The 24,782-nt window shown below is 43.0% G+C and overlaps 1 protein-coding gene across 2 annotated transcripts in view; it reads left to right on the top strand.

The window, feature by feature from the left end:
- LOC115777106 (TANK-binding kinase 1-binding protein 1-like) overlaps nucleotides 1-24,782 on the top strand; it is a 41,649-nt gene that overhangs the window by 7,703 nt on the left and 9,164 nt on the right. For both annotated transcript variants that reach the window (XM_030724938.1, XM_030724939.1), the window contains exons 2-10: nucleotides 935-1,175; nucleotides 1,291-1,422; nucleotides 5,956-6,060; nucleotides 6,173-6,323; nucleotides 12,647-12,840; nucleotides 13,708-13,775; nucleotides 13,940-14,046; nucleotides 21,061-21,251; nucleotides 21,390-21,671. In XM_030724938.1, the coding sequence (XP_030580798.1) occupies nucleotides 942-1,175; nucleotides 1,291-1,422; nucleotides 5,956-6,060; nucleotides 6,173-6,323; nucleotides 12,647-12,840; nucleotides 13,708-13,775; nucleotides 13,940-14,046; nucleotides 21,061-21,251; nucleotides 21,390-21,671 (1,464 nt within the window). In that variant the 5' untranslated portion in view covers nucleotides 935-941. The remainder of the gene's footprint in view (nucleotides 1-934; nucleotides 1,176-1,290; nucleotides 1,423-5,955; nucleotides 6,061-6,172; nucleotides 6,324-12,646; nucleotides 12,841-13,707; nucleotides 13,776-13,939; nucleotides 14,047-21,060; nucleotides 21,252-21,389; nucleotides 21,672-24,782) is intronic.

The following is a 24,782-nucleotide window of genomic DNA, read 5'->3' as shown; positions in this document are numbered from 1 at the left end:
CTCAGTATGAGCACTCAAAGTGCTTATACAACACATTTTACATTGACCCATGCATACAAGCACTTCCATGTTTACTAAGCTAAGTGCTTTTAATTATCTAACATTCATATACATTCATACTCCGACGGTTGCGTCGGAGAGCAACTTGGGGTTAAGTATCTTGCCCAAGGATACATTGGCATGTAGCCTGGAGTAGTCAGGAATCGAACCGCTGACCTTCCGATCAGTAGGCGACTTGCTCTACCTACTGAACTACAGCCAGTAGGTAGAGCATGTGTAGTGGCACGTGCTGCAGGTTCTGATTACAGGTTCTGATTGCTGGAGCAGAACTATCCTTGCCAGCTGTAGTCCAAGTCAGTGAAACTGTAGTCTGTCCAACCTTGGGATGACAGACTTATTGGAGAATGAATAACAGTGACTGGGGAGTGGGGGAACTGTCCACTGAAGAAAAAATTAAATAAAAAAAAATGCTAAAATATAATTGAATTCACTGCCCAAGAAAAATCAGTATGTCGGCTGCTGCAAACCTTTATCCTGTCTCTTGCAGGTGTAGTTTGGAAATGAGATCTGCTCTTTTATTTTAAAGGCTCAGTTTTCCTATGTAACCACAGAAACCACCAGTGAGAAGCAGGGGGCTGCAGAGTGAGGAAGTACTGTGTGTTAGCAGATGGGAAACACCCAAACCTTTGGCAGGCAGGCTCGGTAGGCTCCTGGCTGGACAAACACTTATTCTCTGGCTTTCTCCTCTGCCAGGATTTGGGGTTTGGCAGATTTATTGCTGCTGGTGTTCCTGCTGTGTAAAATGTGAAGGGTCATGCTGAGCTGACATGGCTACTAGTTTTCTGTTTGTCCATCCAGTCCAGTTTGTTGCACTGCTTTTCTCAGATATAAGTGGCTGCTTAACTCTCCCCCCTTCTGTCTCTTCCCCATGTAGCTAACTGATGATGGAGCTGTTTGGCAGAGGAGAACTGGAGCTGCTAGGTGGAGGAGAGGGGCTCAGAGACGATGTGGGTGTGCATGGTATCAGCTGGTCATCCAGTCGGCTGCCAGATGACATGTACCCAGCATCAGGGTTGGCCCTGGCTGCTGCTTACCATGACATCAAGATCCGATTAGCCAGTCTGGAGAGGGAGAACAGCAGCATTAAGAGGAAACTCAAACACTACGAAGTCAAGGTAGGGAGCGGCACGCACACACACACACACGCACACACACACACACACACACACACACACGCAAAATACTAACATTCCCACATTGGGAATGCATTGTTTGTGCTCTGCCCCACAGTTTCCTATGATTACTGAATTTGGAGAGGAGAGAGTAATGTGTTGTTCCTGTGAGCCCATTGTCAAAGATACCAGTGTAATCCAGTTGCAGACCACCAACCTGCAACAGAGGATCAACTCCCTCACTCAGGAGGTAAAAGTTAATACAGTATATCTCTTCAATTTATAGTAGTAGGTTGTAGGTTGGCTGAGTCCTATTACATGGTTTATCCTGTCTGCTTCATGACACCCATTAAAAGTATCTAACTGCATCTGCAATTCCATTCTGCGCTCCCAGTACCAAACATGTTCAGTGTTGGATACAAGATCTTAATAGAATAGAATAGAATACAATAGACTGCACTGCACTACAATCAGGTCAACAAATACTTGCACAGTAACGCAATATTTGTAATTTTGCCTCTGTGTACCATCACAGTGGATTTTAAGTACAGTCAAGTTGTGCTTGATGTGCAGACTTACAGCTTTAATTCAAGGGGTTTAAGAGAAGTATTGCATTATTTTCTTTAGGAATTCTAACCTTTTTTATACAAAGTTCAGAGTGGACTCTGGATCCCCAGGTTGAAAAAAAAATACAGGATTAAAAATAAATCCTAGGGGTTACCTCTTCTATACCTGCAACAACAAAGCAATAGCACACACTTGAGTAATCACAAAACTTATGATGCCTTAAAATGATGGAACTTTTCCTGGTCAAACCAAGCTGTAAAACGATTCGTCTTAATCATATTAATCTGCAGTGTGAGCATGTTTAAAGCCATAGAACATCCAGTCCCCCTGACATTAGGGAGGGCTGTATTCTAGTCTGTTATATACAACCAAAAAAAGTTGCAGAGTTTCCAAAAGAGTTGAGAGGCTGAGTAAAATGTAAATTGAAACAGAATACAATGATTTGCAAATCATTCAGAGCCTATATACAAAGTAAGTAAGTAGTGCAAACACAACAGGCCATATTATTTACTGCAGGAATTCTCCCATTTTATTATTGCGGCCACCTAACACCTCCATCCCTCCCCCACCCGTCACCCCTACAGTTAGGAAACGGTGCCGTTTCGGCCTCCCGTTTACACAGAGACGTTTCAGATAGCGTTCTCTGTTTACACGGAAACGCTAGAAACAGTGAAAACAATGTAGTTCCCATTGCCAGGCCACAAGATGGCGGTGATTTTTTTGCAAAGCTTGTTTACACAACACGTGCGTGCATGGACGGACTCAGTGGGGAGTGCAACAAAGATCTGATCACTATTTAAAAAATGGTCAATGTGAGAAGCTTTGTGTGGACTGATGACAAGGTTGGATTGCTGGTGAACACAACACTAAATTATAAAACTGGAAAAACACAGGAAAATATTGACTGGCACTCGAAGTAAGCAGATTTTTAAGTTCAAGTTTAAGTTAAGTTCAAAAGACTGAGCAGCCAAAGAAGCACTTGTGAATCCGCCACTGTGATTGTTGTTCATCTATTAGCGCATGCACGGAAAACTGTGGCTGTCACAATCATAGTGCACATGTGCGAGTGCCCCTGTTTCCAAAAAGCATCGTTTTTATCTGTTTACAGGTAAACAGAGGCCGGAGCATTTCAGAAATGCTCCAATCTGGAGGCTGTTTCAAAAAAGTATAATTTTTCACTCCGTTCTCGTGAAAAATGGAGGATAAAATGTATTAAAATGACGCAGTTTCCACTGGAAACGTTGTCGTGTAAACAGGGCCATAGTCTCACTGCTGACTAGGCCCTGATGGGGTCTCCCCCAGGGTGCTTAAAACCCAGCTTTGTGGAGTACTGCGCCATGTCTTCAACATGAGCCTGAGGCCCCATTTGATAATGCTGCTGTTCCTATTGCCAGGCCACCAGCTGGCGGTGTGGATATAGGAGCTGCAACTATAGTGCGCATGTGCGAGTGCCCCCATTTCCAAGATAATTTTCATCTGTTTGCACGGAGACGGAGGCTGTAGCATTTCAGAAATGCTCCACTCTGGAGCCCGTTTCCAAAATATATTGTTTTCACTATGTTCTCATGTAAACGGGAGGCTGAAGTGCATCAAAATGTACTTGTTTTCATTTTGAAACGGTGTCATGTAAATGGGGCCTGAGTCTCCAGATGGTCCCTGTGGTGTGGAAGATGTCTTGCGTTGTTCCTGTTTCGAAGATGCTGCAACCCAGTGACATCAAGGACTACCAGCCAGTGGCACTGACGTCCCACATAATGAAAACCATGGAGAGGCTCATCCTGGATCAGCTCCAGCACATGGTCCAGCTATTTCTGGACCCCCTCGAGTTTGCCTATCAGCCCTGCCTGGGAGTTGAGGATCCTTTCATCTATCTGCTAAACCAAGTCTGCGCTCACCTGGACAAGCTGTCCAGTCATGTTTTTTGACTTCTCAATTGCATTCAACCCCATTTGGCCTGCTCTTCTGGAGGACAAGTTGACAGTGATGCAAGGAGATGCCCCCTTTGTGATCTGGATTGTTGACTACCTGACTGGCAGACCACAGTTTGTATGCCTGCAGCACTGTGTGTCTGACAGAGTAGTTAGTAACATTGGAGCCCCACAGGGAACTGTCCTCTCTCCCTTCCTGTTCACCCTCTATGCCACAGACTTCAGCTACTGTGGGGTGGCTGTGGCTCAGGAGGTAGAGCAGGTCACCTACTAATCAGAAGGTTGGCGGTTCAATTCCTGGCTGCTCTGGGCTGTGTGCCAAAGTATCCTTGGGCAAGATACTGAACCCTAAGTTGCTCTCTGATGCAAGCATTGAAATGTGAACCCCTGCTGAACTGTCTCAGTGACATTAAGTCCTGGATGAGAAACAATTTCCTAAATCTTAATGAAAGCAAAACCGAGGTCATATGCTTTGGTAAATTTGACCCCTCAAGCTACTCCTCTGGCACTCCGAGTCATTTGGCTCCTCACTGTCGTGATGCTGTGATGGAAGTGCTTGTATGAATGAGTGAATGTAAACATGTATAAGTGCTTAGTAGAAAAGAAGTAGTTTAAGTGCTTAGTAGAAAAGAAGTAGTTTAAGTTCTTAGTAGAAAAGAAGTAGTTTACCTGTCCATTTACTGCACAGAGACCTGCCATCTTTTCTGATGAATCTTCAATAGTTGGATGTATCTACAGGGTGACGAGGACAGCGGGACAGTGAAGGACTTTGTCGCATGGTGCAAACTGAACCATATAGAGCTCAACATAACAAAGGAACTGGTGGTGGACCTAAAGAGGAACAGGACACCCATGACCCCTGTGTCCATCGGGGGGGGTCAGTGTAGACACTGTAGAGAACTACTGATGTCTGGGAGTGCATATTGACAGTAAACTGGACTGTGCTAAGAACACTGATGCCCTATACAGGAAGGGCCAAAGTCATCTCTATTTTTTGAGGTGCCTAAGGTCCTTTATCATCTGCTGGGCTATGCTCAGGAACTTCTATGAGTCTGTGGTGGCAAGTACTATGTGGCTGTAGCTCAGGAGGTAGAGCAGGTCACCTACTGATTGGAAAGTCGGAAGTTTGATTCCTGGCTACTCCAGGCTACATGCCAATGTATCCTTGGGCAAGATAGTTAACCCCAAGTTGCTCTCTGACGCAAGCATTAGAGTGTGAATGTGTGTGAATGTTAGATAATAAAAGCACTTAGCTTAGTTAATCATGGAAGTGCTTGTATGAATGGGTGTGAATGAGGTAAATGTAATCATGTTGTGTAAGTGCTTTGAGTGCTCAGACAGAGTAGAAAGCGCTATATAAGAACTAGTCCATTTACTATGCTCTATGCTGCTGCATGCTGAGGGTGGCAAATGCCAACAGTCTCAACAAATTGATCCAGAAAGGCAGTAATGATGTGGGAGTGGAGCTGGACTCTCTGATGGCAGTGTTGGAGAGCAGGATGCTGTCTAAGCTGCAGGTCATTATGAGCAATGGCTCCCACCTACTCTGAGACACAGTGATAAGACACAAGAACACATTTAATTCAAGACTCGTCCCACGAAAATGCACCACACGAGGTCATTTCTACTTGTGGCCATCAAACTCTATAACTCCTCCCTCAATGGGTGATACTATGGTTCATCTAGGTAATTTATTAGGTGTGCAATAACTCAGAGGTGCAATGATTTTAACTGCTTGTACAGTATGATTGAGATTTATATTTATTATCACAGCCACTGTCTTTACTACATTCATAAAAATCCTTGTGTACATATTACAAATGTCTCTTTTTGTGTGTAATTTATTAAATTGTTTTTGGTTCAAAACTTATTTAAATTATTAGAGTGTTTATTCTTTTTATATGATAAATGGTTGCAGCTGTAACAACTGAAATTTCTGTCTGGGATCAATAAAGTATTTCTGATTCTGATATATCGATACTGAAGCTGAGAGATTTGCTAAATGTCTTGAGGTCGTTGTACTATTTTTTTTTAACTTTTCCAAATGTTTACAGTGAATATCATATCAGGACTGCAGACAGGCGAGTTTTGTACCCACACTCTTACTACAGAGCCATGCTGTGGGAATAGGTGCAGAATGTGGTTTTGTGATGTATTAATGAGATAAGCAAGACCTTGCCAGAAAAATGAGCTGTCTGGATGGCAGCATGTGTTGCTCCAAACCTGTAGTATACTGACAATATTCATCATTAATTGAAATTGTTAGAAATATTTCTACCCTATCTCAGCTCCAAAAGAGCAAGGAGAGAGAAGAGAGGCTGGAGGAAGTGATCCAGGCTTACGAGAAGATTCACCTGGAGAAAAGCAATGTCCAGAGAGACCTAGACAAGATGGTAAATACAGACACACAAAGTTTTTTACTGTAATTCACTTTTTATGTTGCAGTATTTCCTAGTAGTTTGGGTTTCAGTTGCAGCTTGCTGTGTTTCTGTTTGTGTGTGCCAGACAACTCTAGTGGAGCAGCATGTGGACAGGATCCGCAACCTTGAGTCAGCTCTCAGACAGAGAGAAAGTTCCCTTCAGAAACTCAACACTCAGCTGCACAGCAAAGACTTGCATCAGTCTCAACTCCATGTCAGCCTAGATGTACCCAGAGGTGGGTTCTTTTTGGATCAGGCACAGGCCAGGTCTACTTAAGGTAGTATTTATGGTAGCAGCAGGAGCAGTATCTTCATCTTGAAACTAATAGAACCTGTACCATTTGTTATTGTCATAGTTTGGGGATTTGAAATCACTCACTTTCATACATTCTACTGTTTTACATACTCTGCTTGCATCTCTCCCACCAGTGATGCTAGTGGAGGAGACAAGTAAGAGACAATGCTGAGTGAGGTGTGAAGGCAACAGGCATTAAACAAAACGTATGTAAAAATAAATCTCAACTAAATATAATGTGTGACACAGCTGCGTCATAAAATGTTTTGATATAGCCTAACTAAAGCTATATTGATTTTTCAAACTCAGATGTCAAACAAGTGTAAGTGCTCTTGACATCTGTTATATTTGTGGCTGCTTTTATATAAATGTACAAGATGGTACAGCATGACAAAATGTCATTTTTTTAATCATACACAACAACAATGAAGTGCAGAAAGTTTGAATATGAATTGACACTTTAAAATAACTGAAACAAATACTAAAACCATACACCATTACATCCTTTATTTTAGGGCTTCCTGCAGCCTCCTCCTCTGCTCTGTACTCCAGATGCATTTTAGAAGTTGAAATGTCCTTCAGCAGGGTGCACTGAGACTGATTTCCAGGTCACAAACATGAGGACCGAGGAAACACAAAATGCAGAAATTTGAAAAGCCCTCAGCATCCCATCAGTCTTTATACACATACATGCACACATTTTTAAAAAAATCTCCCTCTCACCCCACGGAGGGTGGTATGTATGTTCCTCCAGCTTGGGCCCTCTAACAAAGGGAGTTTTTAGGTTCTATGCAGTACCTTAGCTGTTGCTTGGGCTGCACTTTTCTGGACACAGACCACTGATGATGTTCATGTAATCTGCTGGAGTCACTCTTCCAGATTCAGGGTTCAGCCCCTCGCACTTCTGTTTTCTTTCGTGCTCTTTCTTCCTGATGTTGCCGTCCGCTGGGATAGCCTATCACAACTATTGTTTTCTGCCACCATATATATATAGTATTGTATTATTGTATTACTATATTGGAATTAGCACATCATTGTTAGTTGGCATTTTCATTTCTTAGGTTTTTTGAATTGTTTTTTTTTTTTTTTTTTTTTTTTTTTTTTTTTTTTTAGCCTGTCATGTCTGGTAGATCTTGCAAGCAGAACTGTGATCTGAATGCGTTGTTGTGCCAAACATATTTGCTATTTCAAGATGAGCTCTATAGGTTCTCAATAGGCTCTTCTTGTTGATGTTTTAACCCTTTATTTTATTTATCTGAGTTATTTTTCCACATACTATGTAACAGCCAGAGCTGACAGGCTGAAGAAGAGGAAAATAAAGAGAAGAAAAAGGGAGAGAGAAAGGGAGCAAAAAAAAAAAAAAAAAAAAAAAGGGGAAAGAGCACAAGTCTATTAATCAGATTTTTGAATTGTTTTTTGAATTTTTGAATTGCTTTGTAGATCATAAAAATACATTTAAAATTTCTCCTATTCTATATCCCTCCTTTGAGACATAACAATGTTATGTCTCAATAATTCAGCTTATCTATCAAAAGGCAACCTGACTCTTTGTATTATTATTATTGATTTATTATGATAATCATTAATTTGTTAACACATTCAAAATTCAAAATGATCAGTGCTCTCATTTCTTATATTCATTCAAATCAAAAAGTTATAAACAAATCTGCCAAATAAATAAATTTGAATGCACAAAAGTGTAAATCACATACTTTTATTTATCATATATTTTCATAAAGAGGTTTTTAATTCTCGATGTTTTGCTTTGTAGCTGTGAGGCAGCTCAAGGTCTGGCACTTTGTCTTGTGTGTCCAACTCAGGTGTGGTCACAAAATATTCACAAGCACTGCTTTACTTATTCTAACTTTTCTTTTTAAGGTTTCAGTAAAACATGGTTCTCATAGAAACTTTATCTTGAAATTTGACAACCATAAGTGAAAACAATGGCCTCTCATAAATATATTAATCAAAGTTTACATTCAACTACTCAATTTGGGAGGATTAAGGGATTAGTATGTTATACTAGTTTTATTTCAGGAAAATCAATTACAAAGAAAGATTTTTGACACCCCCAATTACTATTTTATTGTAATTATCATTAATCACACTGTCCTAAATTATCAGACTTGAAAGAAAAAAAGAAGGAAAAAACCTACAAAATTTAAAACACCTATAACACTTTTGTCTTTTCTTTGGGTTTAAACTTTTTAGTTCTGCTCATGTTAAAGCATAACAATTTTATATATTTTCTAATCATATTCCAATAATATATGAGTTCCAGTGGTTTTGATATGAATTTCAACAAGTTTCAAGCTGTTCTGTTTTTTTGTTTTTTTCTTAAAATTGTCTATAAAAATGTTTGTCCCAAAGAAACAACAATAACTTAGAGGACTTGTAATTGATTTGTCTCTCACTCACACACACCAACTCAGACAGACACACACATGTCAATCCTCAGAGACACACGCACACACACTCCATATGCTAAAACTTTGCAACCATTGTTTTCCTTTTTCTCTTTTCTCTCTTTCTCTCTCACTCCGAGACACACACACGAACATACATACAGACGCACACACACAGAGCAATGCTCAGAGTCACACACACGCTCACACCAATTCCCAGACACACACATGTGAGCACAGATACACACAGTAACAGACACTTATTTCTTTTTCCTTTCCTATGTAATCCAGTTTGGGAATTTTTCCCAGATTCCTGACCTTCTGTTTTCAGATGTATAAATCAAGCAAATGATTTATCTAAACTTTTACTTTAGCTAAGAAATGAGCAAAGGACAACTCTCATTTTTTATGTTTACTATAACCTTAATATTTTTCCTTTGGACTTTATCCATCCATCCATTCGCTTCCGCACATCCCGTTAAGGGTCGTGGGGGGGCTGGAGCCTATCCCAGCTGTCATAGGGCAAGAGGCAGGGTACACCCTGAACAGGTCGCCAGCCTGTTGCAGGGCCAACACAGAGGGACAGACGACCTTTCACACTCACATTCATGCTCTCATTCACACCTATGGGCAATTTAGATTAGCCAATTAACCTAACCCCAGTAAGTGCATGTCTTTGGAATGTGGGAGGAAACCGGAGTACCCGGAGGAAACCCACACAAGCACGGGGAGAACATGCAAACTCCACACAGAGAGAGGGAGAGGCCTGGGCCAAGGTGGAATCGAACCCAGGCCTTCCAGATGGTATTCTAACTGTGAAGCAGCAGTGCTAACCACTACGCCACCATGCTGCCCTTTGGACTTTATACATCTTTAATTTTGTTTTACCAGTTTCTTTGAGGATTTCATCCTGTTTTCATTCAGTTCAGAATCAGCCCACACACACACACACACACACACACACAAGCACACACGCACACACACACATGAATTAGAGGTGCCAGCACTCCAGGACACCACTTAATCTACCACTCAACTTAAAGCATTCAAAGGCCTCAATCTTTCATATTTTTAGTTGCAACTTTAACTAAACTAATTTCTAACAATTTCATGCCAATTTCTTAGTTTCTGTTTTGTTCATACAACAGTTTTGTAACAACTTTTCCTGCCAGTGTATACCATGAAAAGATTGCCCGAAAGATTGGTTATGTTCAATTCTTATTTCGTCTGAGAGAGAGCTTTGAGTCTATTAGACAAGTATGTCATTCTTTAAGTCTTTAATCTGGGTACAACGCCTCCGGTCAAGCTTGACATATAGAGCAGCTCTATTAATGTCTTTCAGTGATTTCAACAGGCCACCACCAAGGCGCGACTCAAAAAATAAACAATACTCTCTAGACTCTACCGCACAAATATCACCACTCATCATCTTTAATGGTATAAACCCAATTCTCACATAACCATGTTATGGATTTTAGGAGTTTTCCAATCTCACACACTTCACGGTTTTAATAAATAATTTAATCAATAGCCTAGTGCTAACATGGGGTGGCTGTAGCTCAGTAGGTAGAGCAGGTCACCTACTGATTGGAAGGTCAGCGGTTCGAATCCTGGCTACTCCAGGCTACATGCCAATGTATCCTTGGGCAAGATACTTAACCCCAAGTTGCTCTCCGACCGTTCTGTCGGAGTATGAATGCATGTGAATGTTAGTTAATTAAAAAGCATTTAGCTTCGTATAAATGGAAGTGCTTGTATGAATGGGAGTGCATGGGTGAATGCACAGGTTGTATAAGCGCTTTGAGTGCTCATACTGAGTAGAAAAGCGCTATTTAAGAACTAGTCCTTTTACCATTTAACATCCAGTTTTACGTTTCCAGTACCTCTCTAAACTCTTTATTACTCATTTCAACTCGTATCACTTTGCATACTTTATTTCATTTAACCACTATTTTTAATTCTTGATGTTTACTGTTCTTCTGATGCTTCGATATTTCCAAGCTTTAAACAGCTTATTTAACAGATTCTCTAAAATGTATTCTCTCATGACCTTACCTCCCCCTCACTCACAAAAAAATCCAATTCAGCAGACTTCGGTTATGTAAATGACAGGCTCCTGTTGACCCATTTTGCTGAGGCCTCACTGTGAGTGTTTGAGGAGTTAAAGTCCTGAGGTGGGTCGTGGAGAAAATATTCCCCTTTGTCCTCTTATGCCAATCATTCTCCTTCAGAAATCATGTCGGGGTCACCATATGTTTGTTTATTTGTGAAGGAAGAAACCTGAAACACTGGAATTAAAAAATTAAGACATTTAATATATTAAAGCATCAGAAAATATCACACATGTACATGCAGGGATCAGAGTTCTGGAAGAGACAGGCCTGTGTGTGCTCTGTCTCCCTTCCCCTCTGAGCCCATAACCATAACATTTTTATATTGCTACTAGCTACACACAAACAGCGTCTATGTGCTGTGGTTTGGCCTTCGTCATTGGTCCATTTAGTGCTGGTCATGACTCAGATTTCTCCCATCAGCAATAAAATCCTGTACAAAAAGCACATCTTTTACCCTTAATCAATACAGAGCAATTTTATCCAGGTTAATAACAGAACATGGTGATGTTTTAATTGTACTGTAATCGTACTGTGGCCGAACCTTCAAGGATAAGATAAACTGAGACTGGGAAGTTAGTCTGGCACTTTCTAATGTCTAATGTATTTATTTATTTATTAAATTGTCTGTTGTTTGCTTCAGCCACTGTTTATTAATTAATTTCCTGGAGTTGACTTTTAAACATTTGTCATTTTATTCTTTGGGTAAAATGTAAACCCCAACAAATACCAAATCCCAAAGTCAAGGCAGGAGCAAAAATCCCAAAATAAAAAACAAAAGGGAAACCGCCGGACAGAGCACACACCTTGCACTAACGACGAAAACGTGGACATCCCCATACACCAATGAGACAGAGGAAGCAAAACTGAACACAACACACAAGGAGCAGTCAAAATAAAAACAGGAAAAGACTAAGACTGGAACACAGACACAGCTGACTTCACACACAAGGGGCTGAGGACACGTAAACAAAACACAGACTCGATACAACACAGGAAGTAAACCTAAACATGGAACACATGAGACAAGGAACAATGACATGGAGGGACAAAACAGGCGTTGGAACACAGACGCAGGGATCACAAGAAGAACAATGGGAAGCAGGTATGAAATACAGTAACTACAATTATAAGGAACTAAGGATCAAAACCTATTAGCAAACTCAGAACAGAAGAATTATAACAATGAAAAAACAAAACACAACACACTGGGCAAACGGCCCACCATTCACAAATTGTCACTAGTTGTCTTTTGCATTGTTTTTCTGTTTTTATCAGTGTGTCCTCCAATATAGGACTTTACAGGATGGTGTAGGGTTTTTTCAGATGCTGATTCAGTTTTATGGTAAGTTCGAAAAAACATGCTGGAAGTGGGTTGACAGACCATTTTTCCAAAAATATATCTTAAAATGTGTTTTATATATGAAGCTATAATTCCACAGCAAACATATAAGCTTTAGACCATATTTTTTCAGCAAATTAGAGATGGTAAAGGTCCACAGTGCTTTGAGATGGAATGGCACATTGTTTTGTGAAAGAACTGCTGTGTATCTTTTTCCTTCATATACACAGCACTCTCTCTTTGTTGACCATTTATATTTTCTCTTCAGACAAATTACTTCTAAATTACTACTTCTCAGTAATTTTCTTGCCAGTGTTTAATAAATTCATGGATTAATGAAAATTGTTATAAAGGCATTCAGAATATCAGAATCCCATCCTCATTTGGTTTTGTTTTTATTTTTTAGAGGGTCGGGGGCCGACACTGCAGAGCTCCCGCAGTCTGGATGCCCTGTCAGACCTGAAACTGCAGAGGTTGGAGGCTGAGTTGGAAGGGGCACGGAACCAGGCCGAGGGGGCCTGTCAGAGGGAGAAGGAGCTGAAGGCTGAGCTCCAGAGGCTGCAGCATGAGGTAGTCAAGCTGCAGGAAGCACAAAGACAGGTAGGTCTCAAGTGCTTTAAATTCTTACCTAGTTACAATGAAGTACAGATGGACTACAAGACATTGTGACATTACATCTGCTGTGAGTTCAGCAAAACACACTTAGAACCACACCCAACATCACTGATAGATGTGGTTATGGGTGATACAGAATTTCAGCATTTAGATAAATCTTTCAAATATGGATATGTGTGGTTTTGTTAATTCCCTTAAAGGCCATAGACTGTATATAAAAGATTGACATAGCCACTGTGACATCACCCCTTGTCTTTGGACTCCCCAATTTGAATGTGTCAACATTACCATTTTGGCTGTTAATTTTACAGTGATTTTTTAATTTTATTTAATTTTTTTTTTTTTTTGGAGTCAAAAGTTGCCATATTTGGATGAGAGGATGAGCAAGCTTGGCTAGTAACCTGACCTGTCCACAGGAGAAGAGGAACTACAGTTTTTGTCGCTCTCATGTCAGGTTATTTTTCAGTCCTAAAGGTTACCTCTTGCTGCAGACTTTCAGAGTCATATTGGTTGAAAAACTGCAGATAAAAAAATAAGATTTAGTTTATAAACAGGCCCAAATGCCTGCTTATAAACTACATCACTGGAACCATTACGTCCTTTCTTTGAACTTTTTGTTCACACCTTGTATCATCTCATCAGTTATTTCTTCTACTAAAAATAAAGCACCCAGAAGATACAGAGGAAAGTCCAGACTGAAGTTTTTTATATTTTTTTACTCCTGCATAGGAGATTTATTTAAGTGTTCCCAAACATTTATAATTTATACATATTTAAAATTTTCAATCACATTTCATGTTCTTCATCAGTGGTTGGTATTCCTAACCACAGATCTGTGTGTGTCTATGTCAGTCACAGGACCTGTCTTCCCACTGTGAACACTGTGATGTTGAATGGATAAAGAAAGCCGGGGATGAACAGTGAGTCTTATTACAAAGAATAATATTTAGATAGAAGTCTATAGTTCATTGTCTCAGGTGTGTGTGTGTGTGTGTGTGTGTGTGTGTGTGTGTGTGTGTGTGTGTGTGTGTGTGTGTGTGTGTGTGTGTGTGTGTGTGTGTGTGTGTGTGCGCGCGCGCTTCAGGGTGAACCTGGCATTAGCTTACACAGAGCTCACAGAGGAGCTTGGTCGTGTCCGCAGTCAGGCTGTAAAACAGAGTGACCTTCTGCAACATGTCTCACAGGAGCCTGGTAAGTCACCTGAAAGAGTTACTGTTTTATACATTTTGGTCAGAGAGGCTGTCCTGCTGCTTCACTATATTGCCAAAAGTATTTGCTCGTCTGGCTTCACACACATATGAAGTTGAGTGGCATCCCATTCTTAATCCACAGGGTTTAATATGATGACAGCCCACACTTTGCATCTATAACAGTTTCAACTCTTCTGTGAAGGCTTTCTATAATTTTTGACCTTTTTTCCAGAAGCGCATTTGTGAGGTCAGACACTGATGTTGGACGAGTCTTCGATCCACCAGTCAAGTTCTTCCATGTATTTATGGACCTTGCTTTGTGCACTGGTTGGAACAGCAAATACCCAAATGGTTCTCCCAAAGTTGGGAACATGAAATTGTCCAAAATTGTGGACTATTTGGTAGCAAGGAAATTTCATGACTGGATTGATGGACAGGTGACATCCTATCATGGTACCATTCTGGAATTTGGTACGCTTCTGAGAGTGACCCATTCTTTCATAAATGTCTGCAGAAACAGTCTGCATGCCTAGGAGCTTAGTTATAGACACCTGTGGCCATGGAAGTGATTGGAACACCTGAATTCTCCCAAACCCTCCCAAATGGCCACACTCTTCACCCTATCTTTAAGGGAGAGGCTAGCCACCCTTTGGAGGAAGCTCATTTCTGCCGCTTTTATTCACGATCTTATTCTTTAGGTCACTACCCAAAGCTTATAGCCATAGGTGAGGGTAGCGATGTAGATCGACCGGTAAATCAACAACTTCGCTTTTACGCTCAACTCCCTCTTCACCACAACAGACCGGTGCAGCGTCTGCTTCCTCCCATCCCCCGCCCTTACCCACCCTAGCGCTCCCATGCTATTTGCTATATGTGCTTACTATGCAGAGGATTTTTTAACCTCATACTGTGCCCCCTTTGGGGCAAAATATGAGATGCTTTTTTTATCCTCACCTATCCTATTGTGTATGCTTTGCTCCCTCTTATTTTGTAATTGCAGCGCCTCTCGGTGGTGGCAGCAAGGTCGCAGACACTTATCTCCCTATGTTTCTCTGGTTTGTCTTTTCTTGGATGGGTGTTCTGTTAACTATCATTTCCCCATTGTGGGATCAATAAAGTATCATCATCATCATCATCATCATCATCACTGCAGATGCTGCCCCAATCCATCTGTTGATCTCCTGTTCTGCTCTCCCCATCACTTGTGAACAAGGCCCAAAGATACTTGAACTCCTCCACCTGGGGCAGGAACTCAGCCCTGAGCTAGAGATGGCACTCCACCCATTTCCGGCTGAGGACCTCAGACTTAGAGGTGCTGATTCTCATTCCAGCCACTTCACACTCGGCTGCGATCCCTTCCACTGCGAGCTGGAGGCCACTACCTGATGAAGCCAGCAGGACCACATCATCCGCAAAAATGGGCAAACTTCCATGCACACTCAAACACCCTCGAGAGGATAAAGAGCTGGTTCAGTTTTCCACGACCAGGACGAAAACTCGGCCTGTCGGTACTAGGGATGCGCCGATCCGATATTCAGTATCGGTATCGGTCCGATACTGGCCTAACTGGATCGGATATCGGAGAGAAAAAAAAAATGTAATCCGATACATTAAATAACGTTTCGCTCACATTAGCTGCATTACAGTGCTCCGTCGTCTTCTTCTTCTTGTGGGTTTGCGGCTAACCAAACCAGCTTAGAGCTGCATTACCACCACCTACTGGATTGGAGTGGGGGATCAGGAGTTAGGAAAAAACCCTCCGCACATTCTATAAAGTTCGCCGTTGCTGCGACGGATTCCCTTTGACACTGAGCGATCATCGCTGACATGTTGTTCCACCTCCACCGCTCTCTGTCTTGTTTGTGTGTTGTGCTTGCTGTGCTGAGAATCAGCTCCCGAACATACTGCTAGCGAGCGCAGCTATTAGCACTGGTGACCGTCCGGTACCGGAAGAACCCCTTCCCCGTCAAAATATTTTTGATACCTTAATCCCTGATTTGTGACTAAATATAGACCTACAGTAGAAACGTATTTAGGAGAATGCTTGTAAATATAAAGCATTACAGGATTACGCTCACGCAGCCCCCAGTTTGTCAACATAAACACTGATGACAAAACAGCAGCAGTCAGCTGATTTACGAGCAGGCGGAGCCGGCTCAGATGGAGCAGAAGGAAATTTTTTTTTCGTCTTTTTCGTCCCTGTAACCTCCATAAACCTTTACTGAGAAACAGCTGTAGGTCCTTCATCAACCACCTGATCAGTAAGTGAAGAAAAGAGAACTTTGTAGCTGCTCCATCCACCCTGTTTGTTTCACACAGGGAAAAACTGCAGTACAGAAGTTAAAATATGCAGATGAACCGTTGAAAAAAAGTATTTCTTATCCAGTTACTTAGGTAATCAATATAAACAGAATAGTCAATTGCTAAAATAATCAATAGTTGCAGCCCTAATGAAATTTGCAACATACCATAAGCCAATGCATCACCTTCTCACACAGAAGCAACAGGATTCAGGTGATAGTTATTGTTGTAAGTAAGTAAAATTTATTTATATAACATTTTTCACAGACAGAAAGGCACTGTACAATAATTAAAACACAATATCAACCCCCCACCCTCACCCCCAGAAAACACTATGTTGAAAACATAATAACATTACCATATTAAAAGAATAAAAATAAAGTCAGAAACCAGAAAGCCTGGTTAAACAGAAAAGTTTTCAACTATTTTTTAAATGATGCCACAGAGACAGCTAAATGGAGCTGGAGTGGTAAACAGTTCCAGAGCTTTTGGTGCCACTGCCTAAAAAGCTCTGTCCACCATGGTCCTTAGTCTTGTATGTGGGACAACTAAAAGACTTTGATTTTGTTGTGTGAGAGACTGTTGACTTCTTTTTTTTTTTTTTTTTTTTTAATGTTTTTAAATGCCTAGATAAATTTTAAATATTGGATTTATATCGGTATCGGCCGATATCCAAATTTAAAAGATCGGTATCGGACATAAAAAAGTGGTATCGTGCCACCCCGTCAGCTGCCTCTGGAGTCCCACAGGCTAGCCAAGCCTGAAAAGACTCCTTCTTCAGCTAGATTCCTCCCTTCCCCCCTGGTGACCACCGTCTGGTTCAGGGATTACCACCACAACAGGCACCAACCACCTTGTGGCCAGAGCTCTGATCAGCAGCCTCAACAATGGAGGAGCAGAACACGGTCCATTCAGACTCAATGTCCTCAGCCTCCCTCGGAATGATGTTGAAGTTCCCCTGCCACCTTATCCAACTCACTACCAGATGGTGATCAGTTGACAGCTCAGCTCCTCTCTTCACCCAAGTGTCCAGAATACATGGCCGCAGATCTGGTGATACGATTACGAAATCGATCATCGACCTGTGACCTAGGGTGTCCCAGTGCCACATGCACTTATGGACATCTTTATGTTTAAACATGGTGTTCATAACTGTGGTTTGCACAGAAGTCCAATAACAAAACATCATTTGGGTTCAGATTGGGCAGGCCGTTCCTCCCAATCATGCCCCTCCAGGTCTCACTGTCATTGCCCATGTGAGTGTTGAAGTCTCCCAGAAGGATGATGAAGTCACCGGATGGAGCACCCTCGAGCACCTCGCCCAGCAACTCCAAAAAGAGTGGGTACTATGAACTGTTATTCGGCACATAAGTGCAAACAACAGTCTGGACCTGTTCCCCGGCCCGATGGCGCAGGGAAGCACCAGTGAAAACCAGTGAAAACTCCGACGTACAGGCCGCAAGCTGATGGGGGGTGTACAAGAATATCCACCCCAGCTCGCTGCCTCTCATCAGGGGCAACTCCTCACACAGTAGCTCAGGCTCCTTCCCTACCAGAGAGGTGACATTGTCCCATGTCCCAATAGCCAGTCTCTATAACCAGGGATCTGTCCGCCAGGGCATCCGTCCTTGGCCACAGCCCGACACACACTGTGCCCGACCCCTATGATGCATCCTGTGGGTGGCGGGCCTACAAGGATGGCAGGCCCATGTCATCTCTTTGGGCTGTGCCCGGCCGGGCATCATGGGCTAATGGCCAGCTTGTGCTGTTTATTTCCAGTGCAGTGTCTCTGCATTTCTGTCTTCGTCTAGTTGTTTCCTGTTTTACTTTGATAGTCCCTTGTTCCAGGTGCTTTGTGTTTAGTTTTGCTTCCCCTTGTCTCGTCTATGTAATTAGTTTCAACTGTGCCCCTCACCTGTTGCTTGTTCCCTAATTTTCCCTCTGTGTATTTACTGTCTCAGTCTTCCCCTTTTCTCTTGTCAGATTGTTGTTGTCTCTATGACTGTGTCCTACTCCCCAGCTCTCCGTATCTCTAGTGTTTCTACTTTAGTTCCCAGTTTAGGTTTATTTGTCAGTTCTTTTACCTTGGTTTATTTGCCACTTATGTTCTGCCTCAATAAATGCTCACTTTTCATCACTCATACCTACCTTCTCCTGAGTCCTGCATCTGGGTTCTAACCTTCACACAAGCCACACGGTCTGCTCACGCACTGTGACAGTGTGTTCTGGACGCTCGGGTGAAGAGAGGAGCTGAGCTGTCAATCGATCACCGCCTGGCGGTGAGTTGGATCAGGTGGTGGGGGAGGATGCTGGACAGACCCGCCACACCTAAACATATTGTGAGGGTGCACTGGGAATGCTTGGCACAGGCCCCCAGTCCACGGGATCTTAAACTTCCATCTCCGGCAGAACTTCAACATCATTCCGAGAGAGGCTGAGGACTGTGAGTCTGAATGGACCGTGTTCTGCTCCTCCATTGTTGAGGCTGCTGATCAGAGCTCTGGCCACAAGGTGGTTGGTGCCTGTTGTGGTGGTAATCCCTGAACCAGATGGTGGTCACCGGAGGTGAAGGGAGGCATCAAGCCGAAGAAGGAGTCTTTTCAGGATTGGTTGGCCTGTGGGACTCTGGAGGCAAATGACAGGTACCGGCAGGCCAAGCTGGATGCCGCTTGGGCAGTGACCGAAGCAAAAACTCAGGTGTGGGGGGAGTTTATGAAGCCATGGGAACAGACTTTCGGATGGCCTTGAGGCAATTTTTACAAACCGTCAGGCAACTCAGGAGGGGACAGCGGTGCTCTACTCACATGGTTTATAGTGCTGGTGGGGTGCTGCTAACTTCAACTGAGACTTTAGTCGGGTGGTGTAAGGAATGCTTCAAGGACGTCCTTAATCCCACTGACATGCCTTCTGTAGTGGAAGCAGAGTCTGGGGATGAGGGGGATGACTCGCCCATCACTGGGGGAGAGATCACTGAGGTGGTTAAACAACTCCTTGGTGGCACGGCCCTTGGGGTGCATGAGATTCGCCCTGAGTTCCTGAAGACTGGATGTTGTAGGGCTGTCTTGGTTGATACCCCTCTGCAATATTGTGTGGAGGTCTAGGGTAGTGCCACTGGACTGGCAGACTGGAGTGGTGGTCCCCATCTTTAAGAAGGGAGACTGGAGGGTGTGCTCCAACTATCAGGGGATCCCACTTCTCAGCCTCCCCGGTAAGGTCAATGGAAAGGAGGGTCCATTCATTAGTCCATTAGTTGAAACTGCGGAACAATGCAGTTTTCATTCTGGTCATCCTGGTCACAGAACGTTGGACCAGTTTTTCATCCTCTCAAGGATATTTGAGTGTGCATGGGAGTTTGCCCATCCAGTCTACATGTATTTTTTGGACTTGGAGATGGCATTTGACCATGTCCCTTGGGGTATCCTGTGGGGGCTGCTGCAGGAGTATGGGATGTCTGGCCCATTGTGGGCCATTCAGCACAACCTAAGCAAGAGCTTGGTCCATATTTCTGGCAATAAGTCAAACTCGTTCCGAGCGGGTGTTGGAAAAAACAGGGCTGGCCTTTTCGCCCATTCCGTTCCTAATTTTATGGACAGAATTTCTAGGCATAGCCAAGTGGCGGAAGGCTTCTGCCTTTGTGGCCTCAGAATCTCTGCTCATCTCTGCTTTTTGCAGATGATACGGTCCTGCTGGCTTTATCAGGTGGTGGCCTCCAGCTCACAGTGGAATGGTTCGCAGCCAAGTGTAAAGCGGCTGGCATGAGAATCAATCAAGTCTGAGGCTGTGGTCCTCTGCCGTGTCCAGCCAGTTGAGGTGGTTCAGGCATCTGACTAGGATGCCTCCTAGGTACCTCTTGGGTGAGGTATTCCGGGCATGTCCAACCAGGAGGAGGCCCCGGACCAGACCTAGGATATGCTGGAGAGATTATATCTCTTGTCTAGCCTGGGAATGCCTTGGGGTTCCCCCAGACAAGCTGGAGGAGGTGGCTGGGAAGAACGAGGTCTGGGCTTCTTTGCTTAGGGTGCTGCCCCCACGAAAAAGGCCCTGGATAAGTGGAAGAAATTGGTTGGATGGATGGATGGATGGATGGATGGATGGATGGATGGATGGATGGATGGATGGATGGATGGATGGAGAAGCAGTAATAAACAGCTACTTTCTTTCATCCTACTTGACAGTCATTTATAGCAACTTTTGTTAGCTGAGGACATGCTGAGCTAAACACCTTAATGTGTTGAATCATGAGAGAAAAGTTCAAACCTGCTTTGAGGCACATCACTCTATGGGAAGTATAATCAGTAATCTGTATAACCTAGGGCACTGAAAATTCAGAATTCTACTTGGTTGGAAGGTATGAAGTAACTTACTGGACACATGTCAGCACCCGTAGTAAACTTAAGTTAAGCCCCTCCTGGACAAACCCTACAAGCACTAAGTTAGCTAATGATCCTGCCTGCTATTTCTGTTAACAGCCCACTTTAGCAATTAGAATTATAGTTGATGGATAGCTCTACATTAATTGTCTGCAACATTAATTTCCACCCCCTCAGTCTTACCCCCTCACTCAGCCACTCTCTACTGGTTTAGTCACTTTTCTGCTGGAAACCTTGAACTATGTAGTAATGTATCATTTTGTTTACATATTATTTTAAGGTGTAATATTGAGACAAAGCAGAAATTGTCTACAAGTCTGTTATTTCCTCTCATCCTTCTCCAGTCTCTCGCTCTCCCACAACTCCACAACATCTATCCCCAACCTCCTCCCAGCATGCCTCACTCTCCCCTGACAGACTCCTCCCCACTCCATCAGCTCCTCTGTCCCCAAGTGATGGACCCACCTCCTATTCCCATCGGCCAACCAGCAGCCATCTACGAGCCAAGTTCCAGGGTCGCCGTAGTTATTCAGAGGTGAGGCTACACATTTTGGTAGAACATTTTAAGACCGTGAAAAAAAACTAATCTAAATATGTAATACTAAGTAATGTAATTTTTATGTATTTTATTTAAGTGATGCACAGTGATCTTTTCCTCCTCTCTATTTCCAAGGTATCTGACACTTCAGCCATCCAAAAGCCCCTGGCTCGCCTGTTCAGGGACCCAGTATCTACACTTCCCAAACCCAGGCCCATCCTTGGGGAGACACAGGCTTACAGCCAAACCAAAACTCAGCTCCGTACCTCATTAGTGGGTCTGGTCAGACCAGCATCAGCACACGGAGCTGGAGGGGAGAGAGGTGAGGGAGTGGGTGGAGAAAGAGGTGGGGGCAGTAGCCTGAGCAGCAGTCCTCATCACTGCGTTCTAGACTTGGACTTTCCTCTGGCGGCTGAGGTGAGAGGTAGAACTTATATTCACTCACTCACTTCCCTTGTTGTTAACAGTCTTGTTTTTCAGATGAACAGTTGGTAACCCATTTTAACAGTGTTGGTTGCTTTTGTCATTGCACAGTCCATACTTATTCCATAGTTTATTGAAGATTTTTATTAAGCTTGAGCAGACTGAGTCAGATAAAAATTATAAATTTTTTGGTTTTTGGTTACCCGGGATATTTTTGATGTAGTGGGCTTGAAGGATCTCTGGAGCTTGAAAAAAGGCTACTGGACTTTTTCGGATGAGAAGTAAAACGTTTTCAAGAAAATGGACAAAGTCCAGTTGTCTTTTTTCAAACTCCTTAGACTACCATGACCTGCATGACTGAGAACCTACATAGACATACGCTTCTAAGGCCCCTTTTACACAGGCCTAGAGAGCTCCATAAATTGACTACCTTGCTAATATCAACTGCAATTGTCCACTCTTGGTCAAATTCCCATTTGGCTACATTAGATAAAACTGTCTATCTTGTGGCCAGTGTTTGCTACTGCTAGCATGCTTGCTAAATGCAGACAAATTGCTTGATACACAATGTAGCAGCTACCTAGTTAATTGAGTCTGTGCTGTGCTGGGAGCTAGTTGTTAAACTTTGTGATTAGTAAATTCCTTTATAAGTTACATTTGGCTAGTGGATTGTCAGAGAATAGTAATCACTCTACAGTAATGCTATGAGAAACTAAAAAAGTCAGTATTACATGTACTGACATCATAAGTACATCTACTGCCCCTGGCTGCAACAATGATTTTTATGTTAAAAAACAAAAACAAAACAACACTATACTGTCCACTTTCCCTATCTTGCTACTTTTCCACCGCCGAGGTGCCAGTGCTCATGCCAGTGCTAGCGTCGGTTTCAATGAACTGGTGAAACGTGTTTCTGTGAACTGCTCCTTTACATACGAGTGTGGGCCAGTTCTTGTCTGGACATGGAAGCCGAAGAGCGCAAATGTGGTAGAACACGCTCCCCTTTCTTGTGCTGCGAACACTCCAAACAAAATTACTGTAGCATCTGTGTGCAGCCCAGAGGTAAACACAGACAGCGATTATGAGCAAGATGACAAGTACGCACTTTGCGTCCTTTTATCTGTGATATGAACTGATACAAAGCAGCAAGTTCAACCTTAGGGCCCAACCTAATCTACAGCCATGAAAATCACTTCACTTTTCTCCTGTAATACACACCATTCAGTGTTTGGGTTTGTAGAGTACTTTATAAATATGGACTGCGTGGAGAAGAGTCTGTTTGAATCAGGTACACTGTTGGTTTACCGGACCAACAAGCCAAAGTTGACGCTGATTTTTCCTTGTGGGTGTACAGATTTTCAATCCTGTTATGTTGTAAACCGGTTGGATGTGCTTGGGAAACAAGAGTATTTTATTGTGTAAAATAGTGCTGATCGCATCTTGTGGACATCTGCTCTGCAAGGAGAGGACAGCCTCGACTTCAGCTTGTCATCCCGTGAACAACAACTTGACCTGACACAAACATCCTCTCCTCCATGCAGTCTAAGTATCTGCAAACACAAACATAGTTGCAGCATTGCTGAAGCTAATGGGGATCTTAATAAACAAAATGAAACATTACAGGTAATAGCTGCATTGTCCTGTTTCAGTACAGCTAGTCAACAACAATGAACCAGTTACTGCTGAAGAGACAGAGAGTGAAAGTGGACAGAATAACGCTGCTTTTTTTTTTGTGTTTTGGTAAATGGACTGGTTCTGATATAGCCCTTTTAGCCCTTCTAGTGCTTTATACAACATGCCTCATTCACCTATTCACACCCATATATACAAGCACTTTTTTGCTATGTGTAAGTGCTTTCTATCTAACATTCACACATCGGAGAGCAGTAGAGCAGGGATCCTCAAATCCAGGCCTTGAGGTCCGGTGTCCTGCAGGTTTTAGATGTGTCCCTGATCCAACACACTTGATTCAAATGGCTGAATTACCACCTCAGTATGCAGTCAAGTTGTCCAGAGTCCTGCTATTTGACTCAGGTGTGTTGGATCAGGGACACATCTAAAACCTGCAGGACACCGGACCTTGAGGCCTGGATTTCATGATCCCTGCAGTAGAGGTTCAGGACCTTGCCCAAGGATACTTTGGCATGCAGATTGGAGTAGCCGGGGATTGAACCACAAACCTTCCAATTACTGGGTGACCTGCTCTACCTCCTGAGTTACAGCCACCCTGTCTCCCTCCCCTCACTCCCAAACCAGTGATGGCAATGCCCGTCATGAGCCTGGTTCTGCCAGAGGTTTCTTCTTGTTAAAAGGAAGTTTTTCCTTCCCACTTTCACCAAGTGAATGCTCATAGGGTGTCGTTTTGATTGTTGGGATTTCTCTGTAATTATTGTAGCGTTTTTAACTCATAATATAAAGTGCTTTGAGGCAATTGCTTGTTGCGATTTAGCACTAGTTAAATAAAACTGAATCAAACTGAAATTGAATTGAATTTTAACATAAAACTCATTGTTGCAGCCAGGGGCAGTACAAAAGTGATCCCCCTTAGGCTGCATATTAGTTTTAGTTTCTTTGTTTTCCACTGAGTTATTGGTTTTTTTCACTAGTTAGCTAACATAAACTAATGTAAGTCTAGTAGCATCAACCAACCACCAATCTTGTGATGTCACATTCTGTACTGGCACAAGATGATGCTACAGCTGCTCTAAAAACTTTGACTTTAAACACCATCCATCCATCCATCCATCCATTCTCTCCCACTTATCCGGGGCCGGGTCGCGGGGGCAGGAGCCTAAGCAAAGAAGCCCAGGCTTCCCTCTCCCCAGCCACCTCCTCCAGGTCATCCAGAGGGACCCCAAGGCGTTCCCAGGCCAGCCGAGAGATATAATCCCTCCAGCGTGTCCTGGGTCCACCACGGGGCCTCCTCCCGGTGGGACATGCCCAGAACACCTCACCCAAGAGGCGGCCAGGATCAGCATCCTAATCAGATGCCCGAGCCACCTCAACTGGCTCCTTTCGATGTGGGGGAGCAGAGGCTTTACTCTGAGTCCCTCCCGGATGGCTGCACTCCTCACCTTATCTCTAAGGGAGAGACCAGCCACCCTT

Source organism: Archocentrus centrarchus, unplaced genomic scaffold (assembly GCF_007364275.1).
Source record: "Archocentrus centrarchus isolate MPI-CPG fArcCen1 unplaced genomic scaffold, fArcCen1 scaffold_43_ctg1, whole genome shotgun sequence".
Classification (NCBI taxonomy): domain Eukaryota; kingdom Metazoa; phylum Chordata; class Actinopteri; order Cichliformes; family Cichlidae; genus Archocentrus; species Archocentrus centrarchus.
The sequence above is the reverse complement of the archived record's forward strand: the minus strand, read 5'-3'. Positions and strand labels throughout refer to the sequence as shown.